Consider the following 22,657-nt stretch of genomic DNA (forward strand, 5'->3'; position numbering starts at 1 on the left):
AGATATGAATTCTACAATACGGGAAAAAGTTAACTAGAACAAAACAAATCATAAAAAATCTTAAACATTAAATTTTTTGAAGCTGAGAGCCGGGGCCATTTCTGGCATTTTGGGGGCCCTAAACAGGATTTGATTTGGGGCCCCACCTCACTTTTTTTTACGATTCTGTTATTTACATTGACACATTTTTAAGTCATAGTCTGCAGCACCCCAGCATGTGTAGTCAAGTCAGGCAACAAAGGTCCTACTGATATTTATTACACACTGTGCAATAAGTCTATCTAGACCTCCCTGAGAATTACCAAAACGTTACTCTGCCTCCTCATAGCTAAAATAAAACTTTATAAGCATTTAAGAAACATGACACAAACCAATGATAGATTAATTCAGTATAATATTAATTATTCCTACCGTACCAGTGTGAGGGGTGTGTTTGTTTCCTCAATGCACAAAGTAGTGGGATTTAGACAGGAATAGAAATAAGTCATCTTTCAAAGAAAGCCAGGAGCGATGTTTTGTTTAATTTGTTTAATTAATTGCAGTTAATTGAGTTAACAAACCTCTTACAGATCCTATTCAAAGTAAAACCTGCTAATACACAGCCACCATGTTAAAATAACACTATTTTGTGGCAGGTAAAGTGTACTGTCCAGTTAAAGTAACCAGGAAAAAAAAACATGCAGTCAGCCATTAGGGACATAATTCACCCGTGGTAGATACACTATATACTGAGATGCGCATACACTACTGAGACGTATACAGGGAGATACTTCCTGAGATACTTCCGCATACACTGAGATCGGTCATTAGTCCATGCTAGGACAAGATGTTTTTAAATTGGGTACAGTTCCCCATATTTTTCAGCAGTACCCAATTATTGTTGTGTGTGTCATGTTAAACAGCATTTACCTTCCTCTTCATCATCCGTCACATTTTGGCAAAAAGCATCACCTGAAAATAGAAATAAGAAGGTTGATAGAAATGTAAGCGATAATTTGATTTTATATATATATATATATATATATATATATATATATATATATACACACACACACAACATAGTATTCAACGTTCGAAGTTAAACTGATTTTTTTTTTTTTCACCTTTCAGAATGGTCACAAGGCTCAAATAATCATTACTGAGAATAATCATTTATGATTGTTTTCTGTCCCTTGATAGAATATTTTAAAGTCATGTTGAACTAATATATCTGGAGATTGATATCAGAAGAATTACCTGAGAGCAGGAGCAGCACAGCCACGGCACATAACCATGACAGTGATTTCATGTTGAAACCTGAAAACAGCAGCCGAGTCATCAGATGTGCAGGACTCTAGTCCCATAGTCCCTTATATACCCTTGTCAACTAGTTTGAATAATTTGAGTATTGACACCATAACTTAATAATTCACCTTTCTAACTGTAACTGCAAACACACTGTGGTGCAGGGCTTTGTTGACATGTATTGCTACAATCAATATCACTTTTGATGTGGTTGAAGAAAGCAATTTGCATTTTTGTCCCCACAGGTATATTCATAACTGACAGAAAAAAACTAATTCACTTAACAGGCCCATAATATGGTATAGCTCCATTATTTTATGAATACATTGTTCAAACACATACAGGACATGACTGAAATTACACATTACCAGTGGACTGGACTGCTGTTCGAAATTGCTGCTGTGTATTTGGGCATTTCAACTTAGTTATACTTGGCTCAAGTGTGATATGAATTGCTAAGACCCTTGGTAACACAGTTGCGTGTCTAAGTCATTTCAGATACTGTACAGTGATTCTCATCCCTGGACGTACAGCTCTCCCGTGTCTTCTGGGTTTAGTTCCAGTTAAGCTCTTAATGATAAAACCTGCACTTAACTAAAATCAAATTGATTTTCTTTTCAGGGGTACTCCAGGACCAGGGTTGACAAAACACACCTATTCACTGCTATGTAGATTGGGTCTGGTAGTATCCCACCCTGCATGTCAGATTGAATCATTACAGCTATGATTTTAGTGTAATACATAGGGTGTACCACGAATGAAACCCAGAACGTGAAGCAAACATTCAAGGGCTCCTTTCACAGTGTTGTCCCAATTGTTGCACTAAAAAAATTGAGCAACCTGGTGGGCTGTCAACTTGGCAGAAGTAGATTAAGGTAAGGCTCATTAAGATCTTTCATTATCTGAACAAATCACCCTGGCCTTGAAAAAGATCAATGCAAACTGCAAAAAACACCACCACCAACAACAAACATATTGATTGGGTATATCCATTGATATTCAGTGAGAACTTTTTTATTTTATGCTGTTGTTCAAATGCAGAGACATTGTGTTCACCCAAATGTGTTCCTTGAAATTACAATGTTGAATTGAAGCTTCTCTCTAATTCTCCACTATTATCTGTAGGTTTAAAAGGTCAAAACATTGATATTTATTAATCATTATTATTATTATTATTAACAATAATAATAATAATCTGCCTCTGAAACGTAAATTATGCACTTGTACCTATAACCTATTGTGTTATGAAATGAAATGAAAATGTGATATAGGACACAAGTTTAAACTTTGTGATTCACAGGTGCATCAGTTTTTGGTTGAGCCCTATGTGTAATTTTGTAGACAACTTACTGCATAATTTCTAAAATCATGTCCTAATTTTATTTATGTATAGTTAATTAATTACTCATGGCAGTTGTGTCAACTGTGACGAATGTCAAATAACTTCTTTCAGGATATCCTTTCAAATCCTTTAAAAAACTAACAATGATTTTTTCATCTATTTATCTTGTTATGACAGGTTCTCATATTTGCTTTTCAACTGATGTGGAAAAGTATGTATTCCAAACATGAGCACCGTTTTTGCTCTTGTGAAATAGATGGGGAAATTTCAACAAGCACATGTTGAATTGATTGTGGCTGTTACTCCTGTTTGCATAAGTTTATAAGGATTAAATTGGATCGTTTGAAGAATTGCAAAACAAAGGATTCTCTTTGACTGACAAATATGTATATAACAGGATTTATTTGAGATATTAAGTGTGTTTGCTTAGACTCGGCACTGGCTTTTGCTGTTACTCTTATAATATTCAGTGCTGTGGCACTCGCAACAGGATTGTTAAGGTCTCAGTTTCAGTAGTCCAAGTACTCGAAATCTCAGCCAATACAAAACGAGACCGTGCAGTATGATCCTATGGTCACATAACTCTCCAAGAATTAACTTATTGTAGTATGAAATAAATTAAATCAAATGCAGTGTTTAAAGTAACAGAAAGCCTCCTCATGACAAAATAAACTAATAATAAAAAATGGTCTTAGGATATTTTCACGGTGCAAAATCTTGTTGCTGAAAAAATCATGTGTTCAGGAGACTTTTATGCATAATATATAGATAATGTGTTCATGTGTGGTAGTAAGATTAAGTTTTTGGTACCATATTCCTATTTTAACTGCTCAGCAAGCCAGATTTGTACCACCCCCTTTTCAAAAATCAAGTAAAACAGTGTTCATAATTTGCTCTGAACATTATTTACTTTATTTAATTTTAATGGTAGGTGTATTTTAACAGTGAGAGACAGAATAACAACAACAAAATCCAGAAAAAAACGCATTTCAAAAAAGTTATACATTGATTTGCATGTTAATGAAGGAAATAAGTATTTGACCCCTTCGACTTAGTACTTGGTGGCAAAACCCTTGTTGGCAATCACAGAGGTCAGACGTTTCTTGTAGTTGGCCACCAGGTTTGCACACATCTCAGGAGGGATTTTGTCCCACTCCTCTTTGCAGATCCTCTCCAAGTCATTAAGGTTTCGAGGCTGACGTTTGGCAACTCGAACCTTCAGCTCCCTCCACAGATTTTCAATGGGATTAAGGTCTGGAGACTGGCTAGGCCACTCCAGGACCTTAATGTGCTTCTTCTTGAGCCACTCCTTTGTTGCCTTGGCTGTGTGTTTTTGGTCATTGTCCTGCTGGAATACCCATCCACGACCCATTTTCAATGCCCTGGCTGAGGGAAGGAGGTTCTCACCCAAGATTTGACGGTATATGGCCCCGTCCATCGTCCCTTTGATGTGGTGCAGTTGTCCTGTACCTTTAGCAGAAAAACACCCCCAAACCATAATGTTTCCACCTCCATGTTTGACGGTGGGGATGGTGTTCTTGGGGTCATTCCTCCTCCTCCAAACACAGCGAGTTGAGTTGATGCCAAAGATCTCGATTTTGGTCTCATCTGACCACAACACTTTCACCCAGTTCTCCTCTGAATCATTCAGATGTTCATTGGCATACTTCAGATGGGCCTGTACATGTGCTTTCTTGAGCAGGGGGACCTTGCGGGCACTGCAGGATTTCAGTCCTTCACGGCGTAGTGTTACCAATTGTTTTCTTGGTGACTATGGTCCCAGCTGCCTTGAGATCATTAGCAAGATCCTCCCGTGTAGTTCTGGGCTGATTCCTCACCGTTCTCATGATCATTGAAACTCCACGAGGTGAGATCTTGCATGGAGCCCCAGACCGAGGGAGACTGACAGTTATTTTGTGTTTCTTCCATTTGCGAATAATCACACCAACTGTTGTCACCTTCTCACCAAGCTGCTTGGCGATGGTCTTGTAGCCCATTCCAGCCTTGTGTAGGTCTACAATCTTGTCCCTGACATCCTTGGGCAGCTCTTTGGTCTCGGCCATGGTGGAGAGTTTGGAATCTGATTGATTGATTGCTTCTGGCTCCCAGGTGTCTTTTATACAGGTAACGAGCTGAGAGAGTGCTCCTAATCTCAGCTCGTTACCTGTATAAAAGACACCTGGGAGCCAGAAATCTTGATGATTGATAGGGGATCAAATACTTATTTCCCTCATTAACATGCAAATCAATGTATAACTTTTTTGAAATGCGTTTTTCTGGATTTTGTTGTTGTTATTCTGTCTCTCACTGTTAAAATACACCTACCATTAAAATTATAGACTGATCATTTATTTGTCAGTGGGCAAACGTACAAAATCAGCAGGGGATCAAATATTTATTTCCCTCACTGTAAATCCTCAACCGTTTTTGAAAATTGGAGCCCTTACTCTCAGTTCAATTGGTGTATGCATTCCATACTTTTATAACTATGATATTCATAAAAATAATAATAGTAATAAGTTCTGTTTTATTAATGATACTGTGCACTCACTGTCCAGTAATATTTTGGTATCAGTCTCGACTCGGACCTGGGCCCATACGGACTCCGTCTTGGTCTTGACTCTGCAAACAACTTCTACATCCGCCTTCAACACATTGTGCTTGGTGTTATCTTTGTCTCTGTCTAATTGAACTTGCTTTCAAGTAACACTGTACTTGGTGGACGTCAAAATTGCATAGAAGTGGGAACTTCAATTTCCCAAATGACCCATGAGGTCCAAAATACATTCAACATCTAAATGCTACAGAGTTGGGAATTAAAATGGAGGTCGGTCTGTCCTAACACCAAGTAAAAGGAATCAACTTGAATTGAAAAGGTGATATAATAGAGTGAAATGCAAAATGAGGTCTTTCAACACCACTATAGAATAAATGGAAATATTATTCATAGATACCAGAAGTTGGAACACATTACCATTAAGGATGCTGAACAAGCCACGCCATTGCCTAATCACAGAGCATCATGCCCCAACAGCAAATACAAATAGGTAAATCAGGAAATTTCATGTTGAGAAATTAAATATGAAATTCAATCAATTTTTGAGGGTGTCTTAAAATGAGTGTAAACTAAGGTAAAGGCCATACCTATTTATAAAATCTATATATTAGTTGACTTACCTAAAGGCATTGTCAAGGAAATCCACATCCTTCTCTGTGCTATATAAACACTGCCTCTTAGAACAAGGAGGTAGAGCAAACACTATTATTGACCCACTCGGTAACATTTTCAAAAACAAGTTTCTCTTCATGATTGATCTCATTATGTAGCCGCTTACGTGTCTGTGACAATGTAGGCTGAAGAATCTCATTAGTTATAATGATGGATTAGGAACTTTGGCCGAACCCTAATAACACTTTGATGGGCGGAGTGTAATATTCTCTTTAGATCTGGATTGAACTCGCTATGCTGAGGGAACGAAGGCCGAGCCCTGTGGACAAGGCACCAGATCTGCCCTGTGGTGGGGGACAGCCAGGGAGATCACTGCATAGGCAGTGGTTGTGGAGGATGGAGGGAGCAGAAGTGATGCATGCTGGGAAAATAGTGTTTGAGCCCCATATTTATACATGCTGTGGGTGGGATTAGGGTCTGACATTTCATGTACGACTCCAATGTTCTCCGTGTCCTGCAGATGTGCTGGATTGAGGTCTGGAATGCATTGATGCTTGATGTAGCAAAATAAAAAGAAACATATTGTCTGTAATACCAGTTCAAACGATATGCCCATGGTCTCTGATATACATTTGTCAGAATTTGTCTTCTGTGATTAATTGAAGTCGTTGAAAAAATATTTGCCACAAGTTATCAATTTCAATCATGAGAATTCTAAATTAATAATCAATAATTACCATAATTAGTTATTCCAAGTCTAAGGTTGGTATGATATTCATTATCCTTGTAGAACCAATTTCCCAAACCATATAATGAAAAGTGTACCTAAATCACATTTCAGTCACCTAGTGATACACAAAACTTAAAAACTTAATAATACAGTGAATTTCTGTTGTGCAATAAGGTTTCAGACCATGTGTACTCTTGCAGAAGTGTTTACAAAATGAAGAATACTCCAGAGCCATTTCAAGAGTTTTTCAGTGCAGGGCAGGGCAAAAAAGGCCAGGCTGCATAGGCATTTGCTTGGCTTTTTTTGACTTAATATCTACTGATCTATAGAAATTCAAGGCCTGAATGAGAGACTAATATATAACAAGTCACCTTATATTTGAAAAGCAGGAGGGAGACTCAAATTCTGAACTAAGTGGGAGAATATGCAACTCAATATTTATCTTGTTTTTCTAAACACCACATCGCTTGAGGTACAATTCCTTGTTGTTAGAGTACACATGCAAGACTTTATGCAGAGCAAATGTATCTATGCATGTAATTACTGACAAATCACCTTGTATAATGTAAAATCCTTTGCGTGCTTCCTGATATAGCTGCTGTAGTAGTACTTACAAGCTGGTTAAACATTGTATTGAAATAATAGGCCATTTGATTCTTGCAAGGAACATTTTATGTATTTATTTCTTAGGGAAAGAGATTCAAACTGATTAATTATAAAAAGGGATTATCCCCAGGAGAGACAAGACAGAATTAAATATAAGAGGCTTTTTCTTTAACATGATCAGTTTCAGATTAGCCCTGATTAATCTTTTTCAATACATTTGTTTCCAGTATGTTAACTATCCATTCTCAGCTACATAAACATGAACAGATTTGTTTTAATTTGAAGCTGAAACACTTAGCAATCAATGTGCATGCAGTAATGTAAATCACATGGACAGATAGAGGAATGTTGCTATATGTCCCCAGCACAAACTGAACATGTACAGCTAGTTGTGTACTGGTATTTATATTGTTTGGAAACATTATTGCTGCATTTAAAAAAAACAGTTTTCCATTCGCTCTTCTGTACTTGACAGCATCTGCATTTCTTCTGAAGACTGAAGCTTTGTTCAGAATGCTGCAACCTTAAAACATTTACATAAAAATAAAAATATATGTTAAAATACATGTGAATACTCTTAATTTGATTTAAAAAATAATTCACATGAAAATAATTTAGTAGTAATCTCCCGACTCGGGAAGTGTCTATATGGTCCATTATCTTCAGGCTTTTTGTTGGGACAAATATTTCAAATTAACATTAATCATGAAATTAATACATCCCAGTCTCAGCTGATGGGCTGCCTATTGGGCTCCAGCCCTGGGCTCAGCCTGGTGTGGTGGGAATCATGGGAAATGGCCGATCCTGTTATGTTCACATGCGTTCCAGCAAGAAGAACAGGGTATTCTATCAGAATAATGACCGGCCTCATTCGATAAACATATGACAGGAGGAACAGTATGGACAGATTAATTTTTGAACTGCATTTATGTTTTGATTGTAAAAGGCTTTAAAGGAATGTTGCATCTTGACTGATGTCTTGACTTTATGAGCCGATAATGGATTATTGCATGATGCAGGGATTTAATGATCAAGGTCTGTGTCGTTATGCATGTTTCTCTCAAATACACTCACCTAAAGGATTATTAGGAACACCATACTAATACTGTGTTTGACCCCCTTTCGCCTTCAGAACTGCCTTAATTCTACGTGGCATTGATTCAACAAGGTGCTGAAAGCATTCTTTAGAAATGTTGGCCCATATTGAGAGGATAGCATCTTGCAGTTGATGGAGATTTGTGGGATGCACATCCAGGGCACGAAGCTCCCGTTCCACCACATCCCAAAGATGCTCTATTGGGTTGAGATCTGGTGACTGTGGGGGCCAGTTTAGTACAGTGAACTCATTGTCATGTTCAAGAAACCAATTTGAAATGACTAGACCTTTGTGACATGGTGCATTATCCTGCTGGAAGTAGCCATCAGAGGATGGGTACATGGTGGTCATAAAGGGATGGACATGGTCAGAAACAATGCTCAGGTAGGCCGTGGCATTTAAACGATGCCCAATTGGCACTAAGGGGCCTAAAGTGTGCCAAGAAAACATCCCCCACACCATTACACCACCACCACCAGCCTGCACAGTGGTAACAAGGCATGATGGATCCATGTTCTCATTCTGTTTACGCCAAATTCTGACTCTACCATCTGAATGTCTCAACAGAAATCGAGACTCATCAGACAAGGCAACATTTTTCCAGTCTTCAACTGTCCAATTTTGGTGAGCTTGTGCAAATTGTAGCCTCTTTTTCCTATTTGTAGTGGAGATGAGTGGTACCCGGTGGGCTCTTCTGCTGTTGTAGACCATCCGCCTCAAGGTTGTACGTGTTGTGGCTTCACAAATGCTTTGCTGCATACCTCAGTTGTAACGAGTGGTTATTTCAGTCAAAGTTGCTTTTCTATCAGCTTGAATCAGTCGGCCCATTGTCCTCTGACCTCTAGCATCAACAAGGCATTTTCGCCCACAGGACTGCCGCATACTGGATGTTTTTCCCTTTTCACACCATTCTTTGTAAACCCTAGAAATGGTTGTGCGTGAAAATCCCAGTAACTGAGCAGATTGTGAAATACTCAGACCGGCCCATCTGGCACCAACAACCATGCCACGCTCAAAATTGCTTAAATCACCTTTCTTTCCCATTCAGACATTCAGTTTGGAGTTCAGGAGATTGTCTTGACCAGGACCACACCCCTAAATGCATTGAAGCAACTGCCATGTGATTGGTTGGTTAGATAATTGCATTAATGAGAAATTGAACAGGTGTTCCTAATAATCCTTTAGGTGAGTGTATATACACATATACAGTGCCTTGCAACTTCATTCAGACCCTCTTGCAGTTCTTGCAGTCATGACACTTTGAAATAGGAATTCATGTTTGAACTGAATCCACACATTCAGATGATGATCTAGATCAGTCTAGATGAGTCCGTCTCTCCAAACTAAGCAGCTGGGCAGGGAGGAAACTGGTGAGGGATGCCTGGAAGACTGAAGACTCAAAACTGGGCCCGAAATTCTCCTTTCAGCAAGACAATGATACAAAGCACAAGGCCAAAGCTACACTCTTAAGAATAAGAAAGTGAATGTCCTTGAGTGGTGCAGTCAAAGTCCTGCCCTGACTTGAAAACTGCTGTCCTTAAGCGATCCCCAAGCAACCTGAGAGTGCTTGAGCAAAACTGCCAAGAAGAATGGGCAGAAATTGCCAAGACGGTGTGCAAAGTTGGTAGAGACTTGTGGGTGTAATTGCTGTCAAAGGTGCTTCGACCAAATCTTGAGTTGACAGGTCTGAATGCGTATGCAATGACTATATTTCAGTTTTTTCTCTTTATTTGCTGAGATTTACTGTTACTAATACCCCTATACTGTCTTTGAGCAGTCAGATGTTGATTAAAGATAAAAGATTGACTTACACAGCTGTAGATTCGCACTGGCCTTCACAGGCAGTCATCTCTACATCTGCTGTGCAATTTCCATCTTGTAGTTTTACAGTGGACTTCTTCGGCTCACACATGTCATTGCCTAGGACAAGAAGAGCAGACCATTACTAATGCACACTGGAGCTTCACAGTGATTACTCAGACATCCTTCATTTCTCACTTACAAGTGAAGCAGCAGCCGGCCTCATCCCAAATCTTCTGTCCCTTTAAATGAATAGATACAGAAACAAATGTATCAATAGATTAAAAAAAAAACAAATTGGTTTCAAATAAAAAATGACACAGACTGTAAAAGTCAGATACCTCAGCACAGTTTACTTCTGGGCACACTTTCCTCTCCACCGTTATCCCAGATTTTGCGCAGCTGTAGGATTGGCAGGGCTGGGAAGGGTCTTTCCATGTGTCTCCAACCTACATCAAAGCAATTGACAGCAGAACTACTTACACATGTCTGTGCTCAGGTAATTTCAAATGCATTGTTATAGTTGTACATGTTTAACTTTAAAACTGTGGATATAAAGATATAAAGATATAAAGAAAGGTACAGTACAGCACATATCGATCAATTCAGACTGGTTTGTGTGATTCCTCACTTATTGGACGGTTTGTCTACATACCTGCAGGAAATACAAATTCCTCCTGAGCAAGTACTTTGTGTGAGTCCTTTTTTATATGATTGAATACACATCTCTAAATACTTCTTCATAGTCAGCCAACATAGTGGCAACATTTAAAATGATGCCAATTTACTAGAAATGTAATAAACGTTACAGTGGTCTATCATTTGTTTTATCCAATATAGACATATATGAGGGTAGGAACACGAATCATTTACAAAAACAGCTGGTTCTTCAAAGTGCTTTATTGCATTATTTCTACAAAATGAGTGAAAACCTTCTTCTGGTTTCATTCTTAAGGGGTTAAGCCCCGTCATCAGTGGAAGATGTATGCTATGACAGCAAGGTATCCCAGCTTTCAGAAAATGTGTGTTTAATTGTTTGTGTTTGTCTTTACTTACCTTATATGTCGTTTCATTGTATTCACAGGTCTTCTCGACTACAAAAGAGTGAATTAGTCACAAGAATGATTTTTACTGCACCACATTGTACAGTCATATTAATTGCAGCTCTTATGGAGACTTATAGGTATTGTCACTAATTTATGTTACTATTATTCTGAACCTGATTGGTAAATCTGTAATTGAAGGCACATTTTGGTACAGGATTTAAAGTCAAGGGCTTCATTCTGTTCTTTAGCTCAGTGGCGTAGAGAGAGGCAGTAAAGTGGCCTTTAAAGACAGTAGAGTTTCCACTGGCAGCCACACAGCACATTCGCTGAGAGTCTGAGAAAGACCAGGACTGCTGAAGACAGCACCACCCCTTGGTCAAGACTAGGAATTGCTAGAACTGTGTGATGGAAAGTAAATACAAATAAAAGCACAAGAGTCATCAGTAAAGGCAGGTCTATACTAAACAATTCTATCACTATTAACATCAACATCCTATCAGCAAAGTCAAGCAGCCTCTGTCAAGAAACTCAGACTCACACTTTCAAAATAAGTTAAGTTCCAATACTTTTTTATTTTTTATATAGATAAATTACTTGGAAAAAGTATACTAAGCTTAAAAATGTTTTATATATAATGTTACACTGTCACTATAATTACACAGAGAAAGAGTGTACTACAGTGAATGTGAATTTAGAGTCAGCTTTCGTACTGTTACTCACCACAGAATTTGATCTCGCAGCAGTCAGTGGAGTTATACGTCACCAATATTTCTTTCTCCTTGCAGGTGGGTGTTGGCTGGGGCTGTTTGGGCGTACACTCCTCTGTCTGTGTAATGTTGCTACAGGTACAGATATGGCATTTGCTTTCCCAAGTCTCACCAAACTAAAAGACAACAACACAGATTTTAAAAAGCTGAAAGTATCCTAAAGCCCTTAAAATGTTATTTAGATGGAAAATATAAATGTATCTAACCTGTTTGGGTTCTCCACGTGGTCCTTTGCAGTCTAAAAATTGGAGAAAAAGGGTTAAGATCTAAGATTTAAGATATGTATATACAGTATATAAATAACAATGCATAGATTCTCTATATTACATGTTGATTCACATGAAAAGGAGCAAATGCATATATATTTGACCATTGCATGATCATTTTGGTTTTGTGATCCACTTACAGGGGCAATTGGTAACACATATATCTTTATATTTTTCTACAAGAAGCTGGTTGTCTGGGCAGAAACATCCGGATTCAAGACCTCTCAATTTATCCCCTGGTATACGATCCCTGAAAGATCAATGCATTAGTTAACATATTAGAGAAACAAATTAAAAAACAACAGAAGTTGATTTAGAAAGTGTCCTCTGTGTCATGAGCCTCTATGAAGCTGTGGTAGGGACTGCAGTCTGTGCTCACATACAACAGAAAGTTACAGTTTGACTACGGAGAGCAACTAGTAATAGTCATAAAACTACTTGATTTAAATCCTCTTACCCAAAATGTGTCACACGATGTACAGTACTGAACAATGCACACATGCACACAGAGCATAATATAGAGCATAATGATAAAAGGAAATCAAAAACTGAAATACGCCATTGTTGACCATGAAACCTGCATCAGCAACTTACTTTACCTTAAAACTGTGGAAATGGGCGTGTTTTTCCTGTGTTTTCGTCATTTTAATGTATTTTTCTTGAGTATTTGGGATTTACACTGTCCTTCTTTGTCCTTGTTTTTGGCCACAGACCTGATTCTCCCATTTTTCAGGCCAAACATGCGCACACATCAAAACACTGCATGTAAAATCCCCCGTACTTACCCTCCTTTACAGTAGTCATCTGTTCTCTTATGACATTCTTTGTAAACCATTCCTGTTGGACAATTTTGTTCTGAAATCATAAACAAACTCCATCAGAACACATAGCATTTATAGCTAAGTTGGCAAAGCATTGCAGTTAAAGATCTCTTCCTCTTAATTAACAATTTTAGAGAACCTTACCGCAGACGCCACCAGTGAGATGTTTCCACTCTACACAGATGTTCACCTCTTTACATCGCTGTGCGGCTTGCTCAAGTGAGGAGCAGGTTTGATAACTTGAATTAGATGCACAGTAGTCGAATTTGCAGCTTTCGAAGTACGTTGTTAAATTGACTTTCTTTCTACATTCTTCGAAAACCCTAAAATAATCAGAAAACTCAGTGGTTTCATTTTGCAATGGAGGAGGCAGTTCACAGGTAGTTCATACTTGTAATAAAACAAACAAGGAAACAAACTGAACTTACGTATCATATATTATGTTGCAGATGCCAGTACGATTACATGGAGGTGGAGGTGGATGTGTAACATTGCAGGGGATATCACGGGGGGCAGATTTGCAATAAGGCTTGTTTGGATCATTGTACAGCCAGTCATAGGCAGTCTTATCACAGCAATCCTCGCTCTCTGTTGCCCCATTTGTGCGGACACAGGCACTTCCACCGCACACACCTTGAAAATGGAGAATATTTCACTACAAAGGCCACAATAGCTAAAGAATGACTGATATTATTTCATACCTACAGTCCAAGCTTTATTTGTATTGAGTTTTTCGACCACTATTGGTGTTGCAGGTATTTTTATACTTTCAAGACATTAATCTTCTGTTTCATCATGATTTTAATTTCTTAAATTTCTTAATTTCATTTGCACATTGTATTATGTGATTAAATATACAATAGACATGTTATGTTCACATTAATGACGTATATGTGTTTGATATATCCCCGTAGTACCTTAATAACTACTTGCCTTTGAGAAGAATTATCATAACATACCGCACTGTCCTTGAGTATTGTTCATAAAATACTTCATTGCCACCCTGACTTCAATCCCATAATTAGTTGTTAGAGACACACTCGATCGAATGTCCTCAATGGAAACTATAACCTTTTGTGTGGTTGAAATAAGTTGTATTCCATTCGCTCTATATGGAGGTTTCACAATATTCTGGTTGAATGTGGACTGAAAAACAAAAAGGTAAAACAAATAATTACGCTAACACTTGAAAGTGAAAGTAACAATCCTTTTTCAAACAAGGCGTCGGAAACATAATTTGGGTGAAAGCTTTTGATTTGGACTGGTTCTGCGATGCCTGAAAATGTTACAAAATCATATGGTTTATCTGTTTATTAAAACAGTTATTTTGCCTCAGGACCAGACATTATTTTATTTCATTTAATAGTGTTTCAGGACAACCCCTTATAGAATTAGGTGGAAGATAGCAGTACTTGAAGTAATGGAGAATTTTTGGAAGAGGGGATTGTGGTTGTGGCATTATGTGAAGTGTAGCACCTGACACAGGGAAGCTTGTTATCTAGGATTGATGGCTGTGTGTGCACATGCGGGGGTATCTGAATGTTGTGCTTAGGAGCAAGCGTAATGCAAGACTGGGGTTTGTCCTCCCAATCGCAACCTCGATCCCAATGAAGTTTTAAACTACCTTTTGCAAATGTGTTAGAGGGTGCTGGTGGATGCCTGTAACTCTTATGTAAGTGCTGAGAGGATCAAAGAATCTCGCTTTGATTCAGATCTGGCAATCCCTGATGATATGGGTCTTACATTTTTACATGTTTGTGTTATATGAGGTGTTATATTCATGAGACCATACTCTGTGAAGAGGGAACAATTGAATGCTTATTGGGTGCATTTGACAAGTAATTGTTCCATAAAGGCATCTTAATTCAATCTTTGAACTTGGACCAAATCAGAATATAGACTGTGTATACTTTGTTTATTTCCATAGAGACAGTAGCAATGATTTCTAAATAACTTACCACAATGTTGTTTTTTTCTATGCTGAGAGTCACAATATTGCTGCCATATTTCAGTATAATCCCTTTTGCACAAGATTTTGTTTTGGTACAGAGGAAATTGTCCACCGCGACAGTGAAGTTGTATGTTGGGACCTTTTCTTCCACAAGAATGTACGTGCAGTTTTCATAGAAGGCATACTTGTTCCCATTAAACGTCTCATAGTGGGGGTCGCCATACAATTTGCATTGACCTAAAAAGAAAAAACACACATCGATAAGTAAGCAATAAGACATGGCAGGGGAAAAACACAATTCTATTGCTTACTTTCAAGGTACTGTATTGACTAATACCCTCTTACTTCTCCAAATTAGTTCAAAGCTATAACCCCTAATGGAGTATTTCCATCTCCTGCTGCAGATTTACGTTGTGTACCCTCTCCTGGTGTTTGAAGCCTGTTCAGGGGGCATTTCTACACCAGTGTATACGGAGCTACATACATTTAGATTGATTAGTTGTGCCAGATAAACTATGATAATAATCTGAATTAAACTTGAAACATTGAATGTGATATGTTTATACTTACAGTCACATTCCCATGTTGTGCAGAAGTTTGAGTTTAAGGCTATTGGTTCTAAGTTTTTTGGACATATAGGTTTTTTCATTGGTTCACAAGGTTTTCCTCTATTGTCTTCACACTCTATAGATGGTGTAAAGAAAATGCAGGGGATCACATTAGAGAAAACTGTTAGCTGAAAACAAGACACATGATACAAATCTTAAATTTTACATATTCAATTTTACAAAATAATATATATATATATATATATATATAGTATTATTATTATTTTATTTTCTAGTAGTTTTATAATTTTTCTTATTCAGTTGATTGTGATCTGTACTCCATTGTGTTAAACACTGTTTTATGTCTATGTTTTTAGTTGAATAAAAGTGTTTACATATTATCTATTTCAATTAACATTCTTACATAAACAAATATTAACATTATCTTACGTGTTTGATTTCCAGCGGTAGCTAAATAAAACAAAAGACATACATTTTTTAAGATTTACATTTTTTGGGATCTGGATCTTTATCATTTATAATGTATTATTACCTCTGGTGATAGAGGAAACTGTTTCTCTCAATTAAATACTAGTTGAAGAAGACACTTCAAATACAAATACATGTAGTGTACAGGAATCATCATCGTTACTTGGCGAGTCTATGGGCCAGATCAAATCTAAACAACTGAACCTTACAAAGCAGTATAGTTTTTGTGTTTGATTATATTTTTAAATGAAAAGAATAAAGACACCTCAGTCCATATCAATACATAAATAATCAAGCCATCAATGAGCACAGGTTTGTAGTTTGTAATGAGAAGATGATAATGAACCCAGAATCCACAGCCCTTCTTGGTGGGGGGGATTTCCAGGATTTAGATCAATGCCCCCTGTCTGCAATCATTGTGTACAATGTGTGGGGAATTCCTACTGAGCCAGTAAGCCATTAACACTCATATAATGCTATTCCAGGTCAGAAGTGTGGAGAAATGGTGTGTACCATATTTTCCATCTACTTGTGTAAATTTACAAATTAAACACATACTTGTCCTAGTAGTTCCAGTAGAACCTGTGGATTTAAAATGAAAATATTTTCAGTATTAACACTAACAAAATTACACATTGGAAATTGATCTTGTGTTCTAAGTATTGTTTAAATCTTTAATTTTAGTTGTAGGCACATTGAAACTATTTGTTTTTAGTTTTGCAGAATTGTTCTTCAACATATAAATTAATGGTAATATCCAGGCATTGCTCGATGGCAATACCATATTTGTTAAATGCATCAATACAAATATATTGTTTGTCACTAAATTACAATAAATATAAACAGTGAGCATTGTACTGTAAATAATTACCTGTAATGATCGTGAAAGTTGTTGGACCTGTTGAAAATTAAAAAATAACGTAAGTATAAGATGAGAGTGAAATATTCCTGTCACATGCCACACTACAAACCATATTTTCCTATGACATGAGGGATGTACTATGAAGCGAGGTAACTGGCTTATCCAGGTAACTTCAGGAATAACTTTGTGAGGTCAGGTGTAACTTCCCGGTTAACCCGCACTACGAAAGGTGCATAAGTTTTACCTGAGGTCTGCAGTCATGGCTATATACGCACATCTCTACACTGCTCTGAGCAGGTTATCTTCATGCTTAAGTCGGTGTCACCCTATACAAGCACCGCGCCTCCACTCACAGTCTTGTCGGGACCCAATCGACATTGGGCCCGGGTTGTGAGGGGCTCACTCCGCAGGGCGAGGATGTGTAGAGACCGGGCAGCTCCTCTATCTCACCCCGATGATGCTCTCTATGAAAGACATCAATTCTCATCTGAGAGAATTCAGTGTCTAGGGCCAGACTTCTCAATGCCACTCGCCGGAGTGATGCCCTCACTGTTGAACAGACAGTGTGTCTTGCTGTGCGGTATTTTGCCAGCAGACACTTCATGTATCCCACCGGTGATGCTGAACCTCTGAGCAGGAATACTGTCTGCTGTGCAGCTCGCAAGGTGGCACTTGCTCTCTCTAAACTGCTGAATGCATGTGTTGTGTCCATGTCCGTTTAAGCCTTCTAAAGATCAAAGAGGCCTTATATGCGTTCACAGGTAATTCGCAATATAAAAATACTTGGTCTATTTTTAATATGCATAGGCTGGGCCTATACACAGAACAATTTTTTTTCCATAGGAATATCAAGGGTGATTGGTGTGATTGACTGTGCGCATATCCCCATTAGAGCACCCCTGGGAGAACATGAGGGGGATTATGTGAATAGGAAGTCATTTCACGGCATCAGTGTTCAGGTATTTGATCATATCGTATTTGATCTGACATGTAGGCTAGCCTACATTATTTTGTCCTTAAAACTTCTACTTATATTCAAGAAAATTAAAGACACATTAGGTGGTGAACCACGACCAAGAGTGGATTCCCGAAATATGCGTTAATCAGTTTTCAATATCTCTGCCTTTTTCCTGTTTGCATGAACACATGAATAGGCTATTATAAGTGTAGGCTACACACCACATCTGTACTGTGTACTACTGATGAGAAGTATTAATACACACCACCTGATAGAATATTTTTATATTTCATCCGGGCTGCAGCTGAAATTATTTTTAGAATGAAGTTATTCTGAACATAATAGCATTAAATTCACAGAGGCAGCTCTACAGCCTGGGTGCTTTAAGGAGTAGATCTTAATTCATTAACAGTGAGTAACAGGTTAATTTCAGAGATGCAGCCCATGTGTAGGCTATAATTGAATTATCTGAATTGTTTTCACATATTTAGTTAGACTATTTTACCTGTCATTATATCTCAATCATATTACAAATAAAAGAAGAATCTGTAAGACAAAATAGAGAACAAGACAAGAACACTGTTCTTACGATTTGACTCTGTCGGCAATGCGCTACCAACAGGCCTCCTGGCTTTGTTGGCCGCCACAGTTTTACATTTAGCCGCTAACATTTCTTTAAACCCCTCATATCTGACATCTGCATTACAGTTACACTTACAGTTACTATACATCACCAAATTTTCCCATAGCTTTCAAGTTTCAATCATCTGTAACAATCTGTAATGCACATATAATACCAGTACTTCTTGTTGTTGGTTTAACTGTTGTTGTTGATCCAGATGTTGTTGTTGTTGGGGTGACAGTAGTGGCTGATTCAGTTGTTGTTGTTGTTAATGATTCAGTTGTTGTTGTTGTCGATTCAATTGTTGTGGCGGTTGTTGGGGTGACCATTGTTGTGGTTGATCCAGTTGCTGATGTTGTTGGGGTGACAGTTGTTGTGGATGATTCAGTTCTTGTTGGGGTGACAGTCATTGTGGTTGATCCAGTTGTTTTTGTTGTTGGGGTGACAGTTGTTGTGGATGATTCAGTTGTTGTTGTTTTTCTTGTTGTTGTTGTTGGGGTGACAGTCGTGATTGATCCAGTTGTTGTTGGCATGACAGTTGTTGTGGATGATTCAGTTGTTGTTGTTGTTGGGGTAACAATAGTTGTGGTTGATCCAGTTGTTGTTGTTATTGTTGTTGGGGTGACAGTAGTTGTGGTTGATCCAGTTGTTGTTGTTCCTGGGGTGACAGCTGTTGTTGGAGTAACAGTTGTTGTGGATGGTTCAGTTGTTCTTGTTGGGGTAACAGCTGTTGTTGGGCTGAAAGTTGTTGTGGTTGATTGAGTTGTTGTTGGGGTGACAGTTGTTGTGGATGATTCAGTTGTTGTTGTTGGGGTGACAGTTGTTGTGGTTGATCCAGTTGTTGTTGTTGAGGTGACAGTCGTTGTGGTTGATCCAGTTGTTATTGTTGTTGGGGTGACAATAGTTGTGGTTGATCCAGTTGTTGTTGTTATTGTTGTTGGGGTGACAGTCATTGTGGTTGATCCAATTGTTGTTGATGTTGGGGTGAGTGTAGTTGTGGTTGATCCAGTTGTTGTTGTTCTTGGAGTGACAGCTGTTGATGGAGTGACAGTTGTTGTGGATGGTTCAGTTGTTCTTGTTGGGGTGACAGTTGTTGTGGATGATTCAGTTGTTGTTGTTGCTGTTGTTGTACTTGGGGTGACAGTCGTGGTTGATCCAGTTGTTGTTGTTGTTGGCGTGACAATTATTGTGGATGATTCACTTGTTGTTGTTCTTGGGGTGACAGCTGTTGTTGGAGTGACAGTTGTTGTGGATGGTTCAGTTGTTGTTGTTGGGGTGACAGTTGTTGTGGTTGATCCAGTTGTTGTTGTTGAGGTGACAGTCGTTGTGGTTGATCCAGTTGTTATTGTTGTTGGGGTGACAATAGTTGTGGTTGATCCAGTTGTTGTTGTTACTGTTGTTGGGGTGACAGTCATTGTGGTTGATCCAATTGTTGTTGATGTTGGGGTGAGTGTAGTTGTGGTTGATCCAGTTGTTGTTGTTCTTGGGGTGACAGCTGTTGATGGAGTGACAGTTGTTGTGGATGGTTCAGTTGTTCTTGTTGGGGTGACAGTTGTTGTGGATGATTCAGTTGTTGTTGTTGCTGTTGTTGTACTTGGGGTGACAGTCGTGGTTGATCCAGTTGTTGTTGTTGTTGGCGTGACAATTATTGTGGATGATTCACTTGTTGTTGTTGTTGGGGTGACAGTTGTTGTTGGCATGACAGTCGTTGTGGTTGATCCAGTTGTTGTTGTTATTGTTGTTGGGGTGACAGTCGTTGTGGTTGATCCAGTTGTTGTTGTTCTTGGGGTGACAGCTGTTGATGGAGTGACAGTTGTTGTGGATGATTCAGTTGTTGCTGTTGTTGTACTTGGGGTGACAGTCGTGGTTGATCCAGTTGTTGTTGTTGTTGGCATGACAGTTGTTGTGGATGATTCAGTTGTTGCTGTTGTTGTACTTGGGGTGACAGTCGTGGTTGATCCAGTTGTTGTTGTTGTTGGCATGACAGTTGTTGTGGATGATTCAGTTGTTGTTGTTGTTGGGGTGACAGTTGTTGTTGGCATGACAGTCGTTGTGGTTGATCCAGTTGTTGTTGTTGTTGGGGTGACAATAGTTGTGGTTGATCCAGTTGTTGTTGTTATTGTTGTTGGGGTGACAGTCATTGTGGTTGATCCAATTGTTGTTGATGTTGGGGTGACAGTAGTTGTGGTTGATCCAGTTGTTGTTGGCATGACAGTTGTTGTTGTTGGGGTGACACTTTTTGTGGATGATTCAGTTGTTGTTGTTGTTGTGGATGATTCAGTTGTTGTTGGGGTGACAGTAGTTGTTGATGATTCAGTTGTTGTTGTTGGGGTGACAGTAGTTGTGGATGATTCAGTTGTTGTTGTTGGGGTGACAGTTGTTGTGGATGATTCAGTTGTTGTTATTGGGGTGAAAGTTGTTGTGGATGATTCAGTTGTTGTTGGGGTGAGAGTTGTTGTGGTTGATACAGTTGTTGTTGTTGGTGGTGGTGGTGGTGTTGTTGCTGTTAAGTGAAAAATAAATAAATAAATAAATAAATATTAGTGTTTTTTATCTAACATACAAAAACAAGGAAAGAATCAGAATGTATAATTAATTTCTGTAAAAATAATGCATTTAAAATTGCAACAGAGGTTGCAATGTCATTTTACAGCATTTGAATATTTAGATAGCCACAAAATATCACCTTTAAGGGCAAATGCAAAAATATTCACTGTAACATTGACATCTAAATATTTCCTCTAGATCGTCCATATAGAATGGAATTGTGTTTTTGAGCTGCAATCACTCCATCCTATTGTGATTGTGCAATTTAAATCAACAGCAAGTTCTGGTATCAATGTACTTAACATAGACATCCTAACAATGTTCTGAATTGTCTTCCATGTGATGTTAATCCTATCTCTCTATATGTGCTGTGGTCTATCACACAGTATCTCCTTGCTTTAAACCATGTAAACCTGATGGAAGATAATGATTTCATCTTTTTAAATAAGCTATAATTATAGTAAAGTATTTTCCAAAATCCACTGACATTTTATCTTTTTTTCACATGCCAATAGTTAAAACATATTGTTCCTTTTTAGTAAAATTTGAATACGGTTATTTATAGTAATTAAAAGAGAGGGATGATTTGTGTTTACTTACGAACACAATGTATTGATCCATCCTGGCAAACACTGAAAGTATAAATTGAGAAGTTACATAATCTTAAAACAGGAAATAGTACCACTTACTCAGATATGTTGGTTTGCTAATGATGTATAGTTAAAAATTAGGGATGAAAATAGTTGTGGCATATACACCGATCAGCCATAACATTATGACCACTGACAGGTGAAGTGAATAATACTGATAATCTCGTTATCATGGCACCTGTCAGTGGGTGGAATATATTAGGCAGCAAGTGAACATTTTGTCCTCAAAGTTGATGTGTTAGAAGCAGGAAAAATGGGCAAGCGTAAGGATCTGAGCGACTTTGACAAGGGCCAAATTGTGATGGCTAGATGACTGGGTCAGAGCATCTCCAAAACTGCAGCTCTTGTGGGGTGTTCCCGGTCTGCAGTGGTCAGTACCTATCAAAAGTGGTCCAAGGAAGAAAAAGCAGTGAACCGGCGACAGGGTCATTGGTGGCCAAGACTCATTGATGCACGTGGGGAGCGAAGGCTGGCCCGTGTGGTCCGATCCAACAGACGAGCTACTGTAGCTCAAATTGCTGAAAAAGTACATGCTGGTTCTGATAGAAAGGTGTCAGAACACACAGTGCATCGCAGTTTGTTGCATAGCCGCAGACCCCTGTCCACTGCCGAAAGTGCCTACAATGGGCATGTGAGCATCAGAACTGGACCACGGAGCAATAGAAGTAGGTGGCCTGGTTTGATGAATCATGTTTTCTTTTACATCACATGTATGGTCAGGTGCATGTGCGTCGCTTACCTGGAGAACACATGGCACCAGGATGCACTATGGGAAGAAGGCAAGCTGGTGGAGGCAGTGTGATGCTTTGGGCAATGTTCTGCTGGGAAACCTTGGGTCCTGCCATTCATGTGCGTGTTACTTTGACACGTAACACCTACCTAAGCATTGTTGCAGACCATGTACACCCTTTCATGGACACGATATTCCCTAATGGCATTGGCCTCTTTCAGCAGGATAATGCGCCCTGCCACAAAGCAAAAATGGTTCAGGAATGGTTTGAGGAACACAACAATGAGTTCAAGGTGTTGACTTCAAATTCCCCAGATCTCAATCCAATCGAGCATCTGTGGGATGTGTTGGACAAACAAGTCCGATCCATGGA

General features: G+C 38.6%; 3 protein-coding genes across 3 annotated transcripts; all 3 read right to left on the minus strand.

The window, feature by feature from the left end:
- Nucleotides 1-10,034: 10,034 nt before the first annotated feature.
- Nucleotides 10,035-12,951, minus strand: LOC136711068 (apomucin-like). Its single transcript, XM_066687041.1, has 8 exons — nt 12,892-12,951; nt 12,247-12,356; nt 12,047-12,078; nt 11,794-11,956; nt 11,084-11,121; nt 10,369-10,476; nt 10,230-10,269; nt 10,035-10,147 (listed from the first exon to the last, which is right to left on the minus strand). The coding sequence occupies exons 1-8, from the start codon at nt 12,939-12,941 to the stop codon at nt 10,035-10,037; spliced, it is 654 nt and encodes a 217-aa protein (XP_066543138.1). The 5' UTR covers nt 12,942-12,951.
- Nucleotides 12,952-18,494: 5,543 nt separating this feature from the next.
- On the minus strand, nt 18,495-19,772 carry LOC136711069 (uncharacterized). The gene has a single exon (XM_066687042.1). The coding sequence runs from the start codon at nt 19,770-19,772 to the stop codon at nt 18,495-18,497; it is 1,278 nt and encodes a 425-aa protein (XP_066543139.1).
- Nucleotides 19,773-20,016: 244 nt separating this feature from the next.
- LOC136711070 (uncharacterized) lies at nt 20,017-22,306 on the minus strand. Its single transcript, XM_066687043.1, has 3 exons — nt 22,294-22,306; nt 20,256-20,860; nt 20,017-20,139 (listed from the first exon to the last, which is right to left on the minus strand). The coding sequence occupies exons 1-3, from the start codon at nt 22,304-22,306 to the stop codon at nt 20,017-20,019; spliced, it is 741 nt and encodes a 246-aa protein (XP_066543140.1).
- Between the last annotated feature and the right edge of the window lie 351 nt (nt 22,307-22,657).

This window comes from Amia ocellicauda, chromosome 15, assembly GCF_036373705.1.
Source record: "Amia ocellicauda isolate fAmiCal2 chromosome 15, fAmiCal2.hap1, whole genome shotgun sequence".
In the NCBI taxonomy this organism is placed as follows: Eukaryota; Metazoa; Chordata; class Actinopteri; order Amiiformes; family Amiidae; genus Amia; species Amia ocellicauda.

What these genes read in the sequence shown, in the direction of transcription:
- LOC136711068 (XM_066687041.1), bottom strand. Translation starts at nt 12,941, where the DNA reads ATGGTTTACAAAGAATGTCATAAGAGAACAGATGACTACTGTAAAGGA. An exon ending in GATGACTACTGTAAAGGAGG is followed by an intron (nt 12,357 to 12,891) that starts GTAAGTACGGGG and finishes TTGATCTTTCAG; the next exon opens with GGATCGTATACCAGGGGATA. An exon ending in CAGAAGTAAACTGTGCTGAG is followed by an intron (nt 10,270 to 10,368) that starts GTATCTGACTTT and finishes ATTCATTTAAAG; the next exon opens with GGACAGAAGATTTGGGATGA.
- LOC136711069 (XM_066687042.1), bottom strand. Translation starts at nt 19,772, where the DNA reads ATGACTGTCACCCCAACAACAGTAACAACAACAACTGGATCAACCACA.
- LOC136711070 (XM_066687043.1), bottom strand. An exon ending in CTGAATCATCCACAACAACT is followed by an intron (nt 20,140 to 20,255) that starts GTCATGCCAACA and finishes TGTCACCCCAAG; the next exon opens with AACAACAACAACTGGATCAA.